This window comes from Condylura cristata, unplaced genomic scaffold (genome assembly GCF_000260355.1).
Source record: "Condylura cristata isolate star-nosed mole 26May11 unplaced genomic scaffold, ConCri1.0 scaffold00024, whole genome shotgun sequence".
Classification (NCBI taxonomy): domain Eukaryota; kingdom Metazoa; phylum Chordata; class Mammalia; order Eulipotyphla; family Talpidae; genus Condylura; species Condylura cristata.
Window position 1 is genome coordinate 33,389,185 of NW_004567125.1, and position 12,997 is coordinate 33,402,181.

Below are 12,997 nucleotides of genomic sequence, written 5' to 3' on the forward strand. Positions count from 1 at the left end.
CTTGTTTTTCGCATGTGTTTCTAGACACTTCCGTAGTCAGTTCTGTAAATAGAACTGTCCATACATATATTTACTAAAATAACTGCAACTAGATGAGCAAGAAACACTCACAGAAACATGTTTTGTGTGGCCTTAGATACTCTCCATGCAATGCAAACTGCTTTGTACATTCATTTCTTGACTATTAAACTGTTAAAAGCAACACACCCTTGAGGAAGGTCAAATGCTTTATACTGCAGGAATGGCACAAATACATGGAAATCTAGGCCCAAAAATAAAACTATAATTCCTCTTCTAATCTTGCTGAGTAACTAGCTCTCATAGAACCATCTTTTTTATATGTATCTATAAACACTCCATTTTGCACATTACTGTTTAGCAAGCCACACTCTAAAATATTTTCAGAGTTTTAACTTTTACTCTTTTCAGAAAATAGATCTGAAAAATTCTCATCCCAAGAAAAAAAACTAACTGTGGTGATGGATGCTAATGAGAGTTACTGTGTGTGATCATTTTGTAATATATACAAATATCATTATGTGTACCTCTGAAATTAATCTCAACACCCACACACACAGGTGCTTAGAAAAGTTCTGATGATTAAAATGGATGGAAGGAAGTGGTTATTTGTAGAAAGCGCACTCCAGGCTGCGCTAAGGGCCTGGGGGCAGCAAACAGGTGAGAAGCAGATCTTGGGTTCCCTATCCCCTTCTCCATGAGACCATCTAAAACAAACTTTTAAAGTTCCAAGCTAGCCCTTCTTCATACACTCCAGTTTCTCCTTAACCATCTTACCATCTACCACCATCTGACATTCCACACATCTCCCCTCTTTATCTTCTACCACTTGGCTCTCCCCATATACAGATCCACTGCCTGTGTCCACAGGAAGTTTCCAATACATGGTTGTTGAATAAATGGGTAAGGGTCCTGCCTGCCAAACTCTAAGGCAGTTCCTGACATCAGCTAGAGGATCTTCTTATCTGCCCTAGAAGCAGAGGGGAGGCCATCCCCAGGAATTTTTCTGGTAAAACCAGTATCCACCCCCAGAACTGAATTCCCTAGAGTGTCTGATGTCCCATTCAGCAGACTGTGGGTTTTTCTTTTACACCCCAACCCCACTTGGGGCCTCTGAGGCTTCTTTGCTCATGAAATGCTAACACAGCCCCCGCATGGGGCATGCCAGGAAGGGAGGAGGGAGAAATGAAGGGAGGGTGTGGAAGTCAAGGGCAACCAAGCAGGGTGCCTGAGGGGTGGAAGTAGGTGACATAGGAAGGTCTTTTTTCAGACGGTTGGTAGAGACATAACAGGAAGAGCGTAGGGCACTGGGAGACCGAGACCTAGACGTGGCCTCGCCCCGACACAGGCTGCCTAATATCAACCTTACCCTGAGGCCTCCAGCTCCCCAATTCTGAATGTGGACAGGTGAGGCTGGAGCATCTGAGTCCAGGGACCTCGGGACACAAGGGAGTGTCCATGACACAGCCTCCACAGTCATCCCTGGCTTGGAACTGCTATTGAAATATATCTGGTCCCTAAGACTCCTCTGGTTGAGGAGTCTATTCATGAAGAGACCTGAGTCTATTCATGAAGGCAATGCATTCTGAAAACCGTGTCATTAGACAATTCTGTTGTATGCAAATCATAAAGAAGAATAACACAAACCTAGCTGGTGTAACCTACACATTTAGGCCATATGTAAGGACCATCTCCTTATGTGCAGCCCAGTGAGTCCTAAGGTAAGCTAGGGATAATTAGGTACCCTCAGGGGCAGTGCAAGGAGGGACCTCAGAAGACTTAAGGGACACTTCAGAGATAGCAACAAATTCTTAAAGGGGACTAATCAAACACCCAGGACTAGGGGCAACAGGACATTCTGAACAAGGACAATAATGAAAAAGGACTCTAAGATAAGGGATGGCACACAGAGACTTAGTTCTGGGGACAGAGACATTAAGACAGTGAGACCACAGAGAACTGACCAATCACAAAGAGTGGTGGAGCCCTGGAATAAAGAGAGAAAGGAGTCTGTATTCCCTAAGACATGGCTCTGTCTATGCTCCCTTGCCCCTCCTTGCCCTGGTTCCACCAGCCTGGGTGTCCCATTTTATTTCTGTTCCCTTTCTCCTTAATAAACTGTTTCCTTGGGCCCTCCCTGGTGACACAAGGGGTTAACTATTAGCACTATGAAGCTATCCACAGGGAGTTTCAATCCCCAGCCAGGGAGGTGACCCATATGGCACAGCAGACCTCTCCTGTACCAGCTGTCCTAAAGGAACTCTGCAGAGTCCTGTGGACACCACCCCCTACTCCAGCTTTCTGGACTCCACCTCCTACTCCAGTTATTGAAACTACAACTCCCAGCAGTACCAGGGAGAGAACTGCGAGGACCCAAGGGCGGAGCTAACAGGAATTCTGGGACATTGGGGGATAAATAGGCCATGATTGCCGCTCTCGCACTCTTGCTCAGGAGCAGCTCTCTACCGCATGACCAGCCGAGCCGGCAAGGTATTCCAGTTACTTTGCATCCCTCTCTCTTTCCCTGGGTTGTTTCCTATTCCTTTCCCCTTTTGTAAATAAACCCGTTATTGACCCTTTTGTGTGTGCCTGCAGTACAACTGAATTTTAAGTGCTGCAGGTGAGGCCCCACAGACAGGTGCCCAGCCCAGTCCACTCTGGGCTACCCTGTAACACCCTCAGCAGTGTGTTTCAGTAGCTCTGCCTGTTCTGCTCCCCACTGTCTACAGTGAATCCTCTCATCCCACCCCCCATGCCTCTGGCCTGTACCCCAGTTCTTGTACACATAAATAAATAAATCTTTTTAAAAAGAAGAAAATAAACTTTTTCTTTTTCTAAACAACTCTGCCTCTTTTCACTTGCTTGCCTGAGCATCTGTGAAGTTCCTGCTGTGGCTTCATGAGACACCAACCGCAGTGGTCTAGAGGCCAGGACTCAGCGCTGCTGCTGCTGCAACGGGCCTCCATTCCTGGCTGGGAGACATGGTCTGAAAGCCTAAATTTTCAGTATCACAATCTTGACCTCGTGTCTTTACTGATACATGACTGTAGTTGGTGTTACAGGGCAGGGAGAGGGGTGTGAGGTCTGGCGGATAGAATAAGGCAAGGAGACAGAAGTAAGAGAGAGGAAGGCTTTATTGCGCTCACAGGTGAGGTGGCCTGGGAAGTCAGGCCCAGTGTACAGGCCAGGGGTCATTTATATGCCCCGCCCTGTCCAGCCTAGGGAGAGAATGGAAAATACCAGTGAGTCATGCTGCCCTTTTGGTCAGTGGTCAGTCGCCCTTTGTTCAGGGTCTTTGATCCTTATCAGAGCAGCTACCTGGGGACCAGAAGTCAACCTGGGTCAGCATCCTGATGCCAGCTCAGCAGCCAGCTTATCTTGATACCGCAGGATATTGATACTTTTTGCCACTCTGGGAGCCTGGGTGTGAGGCCTGGGTGAGGGAACTGAGTGATCTTTCAAGGGGTCCCCCAAGCGGGCCCACTCTAAATAGGTTCTGACATCCACCACATCAAGAAAAAACTATAAGACCTTTAATAGAAAGGAAATTTAATACAATTAGTGTGCAATACAGAAAAGACAAAGAATATTGTTTCTAAATCAAACACCCAAAGTTACCCATCCTCATCATGGGTAAAGGTCCATCCAAAAGGAATTGACCCTAAGCAAGGCCTAAAAGCCCGCCACAAGTCTAAAGCACCTTCTGGTAGAGACCCATAGAAAAGGGTCAGAAATGGCCAGACAAGTCTGGAAGGAAAAGAGCAAAATCAAAATCAAGATAAACGCTGCCATAGTCAACCTCCCCATGGGTGTCTCACCCACATGTTTCACCAAGTCCAGGACCAAGAAACCAACACAGCTTCTTCACGTGTCCCTCTGCTCCATGTGCCGCCCTCAGGTCACCTTCTGGCTCTCCATTCTGCTTCAGTTCTCTTCAGTCTCCTCTCCAGATTCTTCTCTTCTCTGCTCAGCTCACCCTCCTCTGGGTGGGGCAGGGAATCTGCAACTTCCCCTTTTCCTGAGGACCACCCTGTTACATTAGGGAATATGACACAGGCCAGAGAGCAGGAGCAATGAAAGAATTCACCAGAGACAGAGGTGGGGAGCAAAACAGGTGTATCCACTGAAATACACTGCCAAGGGGAGCAGCGGGTGGGTCAGGAAAGGTTTGCCAGGCCATGTGGATCACCTCCTTGTCCCAGAATCGAACTTGAGGTAAAGTGGCTGCAGCAAGCTTCATGGTGCTGTGCCTCACCCGTTGTGCCACCAGGGAGGGCCCTAACCACTCTATTTGTCAATATGACACATATTTATGGAGCACTCATGATGCGCCAGCTCCCTTTTGGTGCAAGAATGAACCAAAATGAGCAACACAGACAACGAACAACCAAAATGAACAACACAGGAATGAACCAGCAGTGAACAACACAGACAAAATGTCCTGCTCCAATCCCACTCCTATGTGTATACTCAAAAGACATCTCAAACATCGATTTAAAAGGACACCTGCACCCTCATGTTTATTGCTGCTCTATTTACAATAGGGAAGACATGAAATCAAACCACATGCTCAAAAATAGATGACTGGATTAAAAAATGTGGTAAGGCCCTCCCTGGTGGCACAGTGGGCCACAGCCACTTCAGTGTGAGTTCGGTCCCTAGCCCCAGAGATGGTCCACATGGCACAGCAGACCACTTCTGTCTCACCCGTTGCTCCCCTCAACAGTGTACATGTGTATCTATCCACATGTTCTGCTTTCCACTCTGCCTCTGGTGAATCCTATCACCACCCCCGTACCCCTGTACCCCAGTTCTGTATGCATAAATATATATACATATATATCTTTAAAATATATATATATATATATATATACGGTACATATATATATATATATATATGGTACATATATACAATGGAATATTACTCAGCAATCAAAAAGATAAACACATGCCTTTTGTAGCAACATGGATGGGACTGGAAGGGATCATGCTTAGTGAAATAAGCCAGAAAGAAAAGAAAAAACACCAGATGGTTTCACTCATAGCAGGAGTGTAAGGGATGGGGGGAGGGAGAGAAACAAATGTAACAGAGTAAAAATGAAAACAATGAACAACTATAAACCAGAGACATTTTCTGGGGGTGGAAAGGGGGATGGGATCAAAACTGAGGTGGGAAGAGTGCACTGGACTATGGTGATGGCACATGGGTGAATTGGTGGTGGGAAGTCCATGGGGATTACCACTGAGATGGAAAGGTGCACAAAATTAAGAATGATATAAAAAATATATTAATAAAACATATAATAAAAAAAATCTCTGCTCCGAGAAAGAGGTTCAGAGGGGAGAAACTGACAGGAAGCGAGAGAAGTCAAATGAAGTAAGGTTAGATGGTGCAAAATGCTAAGAAGGAAAATAAAACCATGAAGCTTGTGCAGACTATTGAGCAGGAGACCTCTGCTGGGAAGTTTCCAAGGTAGGCATCACTGACCCCTGTGTTACCTGTGAGTAAATTGAGCCTTTGAAAGGGGAAGTCAGTTCTGCCTGAGTTCATGTAAGGAGGGTGAAATGTAATTTGCTTTCTGGGTCTCCTCCCAAATGTGAGCATCTGAGCACAGAGGAAGGGAGGGGAGGAAGAGACACCCAGGATAAGGCAGGGCTCCCTGCTACAGTTGTGTACTACACAACCCCAAGAGCGCCACTCACACAACCACAATGTAAATGCTGCCCCCTAGAGTCAAGAAAAGCAAAGAATCACAGATTTCTGCTGTGGCCTGGAGAGGAGTCACAGGCAGCCTGGGATTCATCGCCCTATTGATCACCATTGATGTGTTCTCTATAGCTTGCTTTTCTCAGTTAACAATAACATGGTCAAAGCTTAGTAGTTCTCCCAAGGGTGGTCTCCAAATCAGCACTATTGTAAAAGGGTGGTCCCCAAGAAAATGGGAGGTGCCAGATTCCTGGCCCCATCCATGGTAGGGTGAGGTAAGAAGCTGGAGAGGAGACTGGAGAAGGAGGAAGCAGGATGGAGAGCCAGAAGAAGACCTCGAGGAGGCACCTGGAGCAGAGAGCCAGGTAAAGAAGCTGTGTTTGTTTCTTGGTCCTGGACTTAATGAAACAGATGTGGGTGAGAGACCCGTGGAGAGGTTAACAACGGCAGATTTTGTCTTGATTTTGACTTTCTACTTTTCCTCCCATATTTGTCTGGTTGTTTCTGACCCTTTTTGTGGGTGCCCACCACATGGTTAGGCCAGCCCTGTTTGGCTGGGCATTTACCCACAAGGTAATGGGGTAACTTCAAGTATTGGATTTAGAACCTATATTATTTGTCTTTTTTTGTTGTATTAAAGTTTCTTTCCATTAAAGATCTTATGTACTAGAGTATGTTTTGTCTTGATGTGCAGGATAACAGAACCTATTTAGAACAGGCAGGTTTGGCAGTCCTAGGGACTCCCTCTCTTTGCCCTGTGACACTATCACCATCACATGAGAACTTGCTAGAAATGCAGATTCTGAGGTCCCACCACAGCTCTACTGTGGAGTAAAAGGCAGGATGTGGCTTTAGAGAGCCACAAGAGACTCTCAGCAGCAGCAAAATGACATCTGGTTTCTGTTTTGACAAGTGCAGCCTGAGAGGGAAAAGTTAGAGAAAGTGAGGACAGGCTATGCAGCAGTGGTGCCTTGGCCTGGCCTGGTGGCCATAGAGAAGGTGGGGAGGGAACATGTTCTTATTGATTTCAATGGTGGAGTCAATGAATTTGCCAATGAATAGCATGTCTGGGATGAGAGAAAGACAAAAGTCAAGTATGACTCTAAGGTTTAGAGACAGAGCCCCTGGAATAATGGAGCAGTCATCACCAAAGACGGGAAGACCAAGAATTGAAAAAGAAACAGCACAGAGAAATCAAGAGTGTGAGCTGAATATGCATCTTGACTAAATGTTTGTGTCTCCCCTCCACCAAAAAAAGTTGCAATATAATTGTCAATGTGATAGTACAGATACTGCCATGAGATACAATTCCACAGGAACTGCAATAAAGCAAATACTGTAATAAAGCAATCACAGTTTTTTAGTGTCTCAGAGACTACAAAAGTAGTTTACATGTCTAAAAAACGTATACATTACTGATTAAATGTGACACAGAATCACAACATAAGCAGATGCTGTTGGAAATGGAGTGTAAATAGACTTGCTCCACTCAAAGTTGCTACAAACCTTTGATTTGTAAAATGCAGTATTTGTGAAATGCAGTAAAGAAACACAATAAAATGAAGTATCCCTATATATGGAGCTGGGAGCAGGGGAGGAATGGGAAATGACTAGGTCACAAGAGTGGAGCCCTGGTGAATGCAGTCAGGGCCTCAATAAACAGAGCACACCCTCCTTCCTATAAGCAGAAGGCAGCCCTCAGCAGAACAGGACAGTGCTAGCACGCAGCCACCAAAACTGGGAGAAATAAACTTGTGTTTATAAGCCACCCCCAGCCTACGGTACTTTATTACAGCAGCTTGACGTAATGTGAGGTTTGTGATGATGCCCATATGGTGGTGTCCAGTGGGAAGCTGCAGACATACATCTGCAGTTCTGAAAAGAGGACACACCTAAAGACAAACTTGGGGGTTATCCACTAAAAGTGGTGTGTTCATGTCCTAGTGTTGCTACAACAAATGACCACAAACTGGTAGATTACCACAGCAGGAATATACTCTCAGAACTCTGGTGTTCAGAAGTCTGATATCAAGGCATCAACAAAGCCACACTCCCTCCTCCAAAGGCTCAATGGGAGATTCTGTTTCTCCAGCTTCTGATGCCTCCACGTATTCCTTGACTTATGGCTGCATCACTCCAATCTTTGCCCTCATAAACTCCTCTGTCTAATTCTTGTGTGGGTGTCTGTGTCCAAATTTCTCTCCTTTTTTTTTTAAAGGTTTATTTATCTATGCATTCAGAACTGGAGTACAGGACAGAGGAGCAGGGGCGGTGAGAAGATTCACCAGAGACAGAGTGGGGAGCAGAACAGGCCGACTGATGAAAGACACTGCTGAGGGGAGCAGCGGTGGGTCAGGAAAGGTCTGCCGTGCCCTGTGGATCACCTCCGGGGCAGGGATCAAACTAGTGCTGAAGTGGCTTTAGCTTCTAAGTGCTGTGCTTTAACCTGCTGTGCCACCAGGGCGGGCCCAATTTCTCTCCTTTTATAAAGACACAGGTCACTGGGTTAGGAGCCACCTGAATTCAGTATGACCTCATCTTGACTACATCTGCAAAGACCCCATTTTCAAATAAGGACCTGACTTTTAGAAATCAGGAGTTCTACACATATTTGGGGCTGGAGGAGAAGGGGAGCAAATCAACCACAACATCTTGTCTAATGAAGTCTATTCTTGCATTTCCAGCTATCATTTCCTGACATTGCCAAGCATTTGGTGAATGGTCTCTTTGTGTTCCAATGCAGGATTCCAGAAAGAATCTGGAATCCAGTAACACTGTTGCACATTAAGGCCAAGAGGGATCTGGCAGTATTAAAACAATGTATTATACTCTGAATTTGCAACATATTAAACTCTGAAGTAACAGGTGTGAAAATATAATACCAGTTCTTTACAGTGGTAACTAGGATGCTAGAATTGTAAATGGCTCTATTTTTATAAAAATATTCAACAGGAATTGTTTTAAAATTTTAACTTTAAATAGTCTTATTTATGAGTAAATGTATTTGCCTATTTAAATTTAATTAAAATACTTATTTTGAATAACTTTATTTAAATTTTGATATTCATTAATCATATCATCCATATTGGGAGAGGGAGGTTTAAGAACAATTTTGAATGTTTTAGAAAAGAAAAGCACAAGTTTTTTGAAATAAGACATGAAAAAGAGGTTTCGTTTGTGTTCTAGCCTGAGGAGAGGTGAGGCGCCCAGGAAAGATGGAGGGAGGCCCCAGGCCTACATCATCTCCCCCCCTCCCGCCTCCCCCCACCCCAAACACACACACCCCACACACACACACCCGCCCCCCAACTCCCCTTTCTTCCTTCTCCACTCTAGTCAGCTGGAATTTCAGAAGCCTAAGGCTGGGAGGGGAGGCCCGGTGTCTACCCAGAGGACACTGTCTCCTCCCAGCCTCAAGGTGGCACCAGAGATATCGGGAAACCTCCGGGGGCGTTCATCTCTATGATCCCCGCAGCGGCCTGAGCGACCCGGAAGGCGTGACTAGGGAAGGGAAGTGCTTCCGAGTAGGAGCGAGGTGACCCCGAGCTGCGGCGGAAACCCGCGGCAACAGCAGCCATGGGGGCGCACCTGGGCAGGCGCTACCTGAGCGATGGCTCCAGGGAGCCCGACCCCCTGAGGATGCCCACCTTCCCGCCCGACTACGGCTTCCCGGAGCGCAAGGAGCGCGGTGAGTCCCAGGACGCAGGCGCGGCTGGCGGGATGGTGGCGCGCGAGGTGCGACCCCCGAACCCCAATGTCCTCGGGACTGGGCTTAGCTCCGACCTGGGTGCGGGGGAGTTCCTGGGGACGAACGTGACCCTGCCTGAGTGTAGAAGCATCGCAGGTAGAAGGCATGATATGAGCAAAGGCCCAGCTAATGAGGTGCTCGAAGCTGGGCTCAGCCGAGAGTCCTGGGAGGGTTTCTCACGGAGGGGGCGTGTTCATTGTACCGCTGTCCAAGTAGCACTGCTGTTTTATGTATACACAAGAAAGCCAGCCGGCACTCATGCCACACGTACTTTTTCCCTGTACGTTGCTTTTTTTGTATGTAGCGATATCGCCAGCACGCAGAGAACCAACCCCGGGCCAAGTCCCAAGTAGGGTACTCTCAGGGGAACTCGAAGTGGGAGACAGTGGGGCCCGAAAAATCATAGAAGCGGCACCTGGGAGACCCGGGGCACACGAGATGAGTAGTAGGAGTTAGCCATACAGCGACCAAAGAGAGGCGAGAGCCGGGGCTTCAGGAACACAATTGCACTTGCTTTGTGGAAAGGTCATGCTGGCTCTGGGTGGGAGAGAGCTTGGAAGGCCTCTAAACATAGGTCCAAGTAGCACTGCTGTTTTATGTATACTGTATTTGAGAGATAGGGAGGTGAGCTCATCTTCCTGATTCCTAGTCCATCCATTCACTCTCCTTGACCTCAGTTCTCACCAGTGCTCCTCACAAGCTGTTTTGCTCACAGTCAGTTTTACAAACACCCACAACCCCCTACTCCGCTCTCATTGGCCTAAGCCAAAACCTTGGTTTAATCAAGCTCTCCTTCTTGGTCCCTGTGCCTATGCAGCTGAACATCGTTGGAAAAAAACAGCCCGCCTGGTTGACTGGCCTCCCAGTGGCTCCTCCAGTTGGCCCTTTTTGCTTCTGGCTTCCTGTTACATTTCATAGCCTTTCACCCTCTCTTTCCCTAGACCACCCTCTCTCAGAAGCCAACACTTCCTTGATGCTTCCTTTCAGTTGGTCACTTCATCCTCCTACTAAGAAAATTGAAACATTGAAAAGAGCTCTCACAGACCCCTTGTACACTCTTCCTGTGTGGTCTGGGACCTGGCCACATCTACCCTTGGTCTGGAAGAACTCCCTTGTGCCCTCCATCCAGCAGGTTGCCCTAAGTGGTTACCCTCTCTCCTGCAGCATGGTTTCCCCAGCAACTTGCAAATAGTTATCTACTGTTTTAAAGTCACCTTCCAGCCTATCATTCCCTCCAACTATCTTCCTATCACTTCACTGAAGGGGCTCTTGTCAGGACCTCCCTTCCCCATGTCGGTGACCCCAAGCCCTACTGCCTCAGTTCTGATTTTCCCGCTGCTGCAACAGTGGATCACTACCAACTTCCTGAACACCTCTCCTCACCTCACTCTCAAGACCCCTAGTTACAGTGCTAACTAGGATGCTAGAATTGCCTCGGGGCATCCTGATGCCTGTCCTCTCTGCCCAAGGCCTGTGTGCAGGCTGTTCCACTGCATAGACACTCTTCCAGGTGTCTGTGTGACTCATTGCCTCACCCTCACTTTCTGAAGACTCCTCCATCCAAAGTTATGACCCACCTCCCAATATTGCCTCTCTCTCCCTTTTTCCACATCGTATTCAGCATCCTACAACTCTCTAATGCTGTTTGTTCTGTATCCTTGTTTTCTGTTATATCTCCAGTGCCTAGCACATACTTGATGCTCTGTAAATCTTTGCTGCTGGTCACAATACCATGATGGGGGATGAATACACTGGATACACAAGTCTGGGGCCTAGATGAGGTGAAGGTGGGGGTGGCCGAGTTGGGGCTCATCTGTCTGTGAATTGACTACAGCTATGGAGTAGAAGTTCTTCAGCAAGAGACCTTAGAAAGAGACCTTAGTGTCTCAGCCATAGATAGGGAAGAAAATAGGGATGGTATGGTACAGGGGGAGCTTGGGAAAAGAAAGAACATTCAAGAGAAAAGCAAGCAAGAGGTTAAAGAAGCATGGTAGTCTGTGATCTTTTGTGGCCCTGGGCAGTGCTGGGGTGCTAGAAGCTGGAAGAGAATGGGATACAGGGCTAGGAAATGATGACGCCCCAGCCAGGTGAGATAGAGGTGTGCTGGAAAACAGGAAGAGAAGCCAGCCAGGGAGGATGAGGTGGGACAGGACACTTTGATACTGATGGAAGGAACAGGGACCAAGAAAAACAGGTGCCATAGGGGAAGGGAGGGCACCTAAAGATGGAGAAAGACTACAGCCTGCGCACCCACGCTGGGTACAGTGAGGAGGCCGGGAAAGTGCAGGATAGCGCAGAGCAGGGCTGGATTATGTGCCCATGCCACAATGGGCCTACTGGAAATTGGTTTCTTCTGGGCTGGGGTTTTGAGGGGGGCTGGAACACCAGGACCAGGGCTGCTCCAGCCCTCCTTGAGGCCCTTACATGTTAGGTTACTAAAGGCTCACTTGGTCGACTTTAGAGTAGAGGTTGAGAATCCATAGGTTCCACGAGAACACACCTCTGACCAGCAAGAGCCAAGCTGGCATCCTGGCTCCTGCACTAGAAGAACATGACCTCGAGCACAGGCTTGGGCATTGATGGGGGAGGAGGGATTGATGTTGGAACCCAGCTGACTGGGGAAAGAGGGACTATTCCCCCATCACTCACTTTTTTGCAAATTAGAGAAACCTGCTCCTCAAGACACTCTACCTGTCAGGGTGGCTGGTACCCACATGACCCCGAAGCTGGCTTCTCTGGATTAAGGGTCCTGAGGGTCTTGGCAGTTATGCTGAGCCCCTCACCCACCTCCTGCAGAGATGGTAGCCACGCAGCAAGAGATGAACGACGCACAGCTGGTGCTCCAGCAACGGGATTACTGTGCCCACTACCTCATCCGGCTGCTCAAATGCAAGCGTGACAGCTTCCCCAACTTCCTGGCCTGCAAGCACGAGCAGCATGACTGGGACTACTGCGAGCACCTTGAGTGAGCTGCCCAACTGCAGGAGGACAGGAACTAGTACCAAGGCTGCTGGCCAGACTCCCCTTAGTTTAACGAGGCATCCCAAGGGGCCTTTTGAGGGGAGGGGGTGGGGGGGAAGTAGAGTGAAGCTACCTGGAAAAGTGACCAGGCCAGGGTTCCACAAAGAAGGCCAGCCCCTGCCAGCACTCACTGGGGTCCACCCGGGATACCTGCTTAGGCCACCCAACTCCAATCCCCACTGGAGGCCACCCCAGAGTGCTCCCAGACACTTGTTCCAGTCCCCTTAGCCTCAGGACTACAGGAGGGAGCCAGAGAGCCTAAGCCTGATGCCCCTTCTGCTCTGCCCACAGCTATGTGAAGCGCATGAAGGAGTTCGAACGGGAGCGGCGACTACTCCAGCGTAAGCAGCGGCGAGAGCAGAGGGAAGCAAACCTGGCCAGGGGCCAGGGCACTGGAGAGGTGGCCCCAGAGGTAGCCTTGTAGTGGGCCTGCCACTACCCTGTGTCAGAAATAAAAGCTTCCAGGCCCTCAGCCCGAGCCCTGCCTCTTCTGTGGTGTGCTG

The 12,997-nt window shown here is 48.2% G+C and overlaps 1 protein-coding gene across 1 annotated transcript; it reads left to right on the plus strand.

Annotated features, from left to right (window-relative positions):
• The first annotated feature begins 9,236 nt into the window (after positions 1-9,236).
• Positions 9,237-12,966, plus strand: NDUFB7 (NADH dehydrogenase (ubiquinone) 1 beta subcomplex, 7, 18kDa). Its single transcript, XM_004688684.2, has 3 exons — positions 9,237-9,413; positions 12,270-12,438; positions 12,786-12,966. Exons 1-3 carry the CDS (start codon positions 9,302-9,304, stop codon positions 12,916-12,918), a joined length of 414 nt encoding a protein of 137 aa, XP_004688741.1. The 5' UTR covers positions 9,237-9,301; the 3' UTR covers positions 12,919-12,966.
• The last annotated feature ends 31 nt before the right edge of the window (positions 12,967-12,997 follow it).

What these genes read in the sequence shown, in the direction of transcription:
- NDUFB7 (XM_004688684.2), top strand. Translation starts at nt 9,302, where the DNA reads ATGGGGGCGCACCTGGGCAGGCGCTACCTGAGCGATGGCTCCAGGGAG. An exon ending in CCCGGAGCGCAAGGAGCGCG is followed by an intron (nt 9,414 to 12,269) that starts GTGAGTCCCAGG and finishes CACCTCCTGCAG; the next exon opens with AGATGGTAGCCACGCAGCAA. An exon ending in GACTACTGCGAGCACCTTGA is followed by an intron (nt 12,439 to 12,785) that starts GTGAGCTGCCCA and finishes CTCTGCCCACAG; the next exon opens with CTATGTGAAGCGCATGAAGG.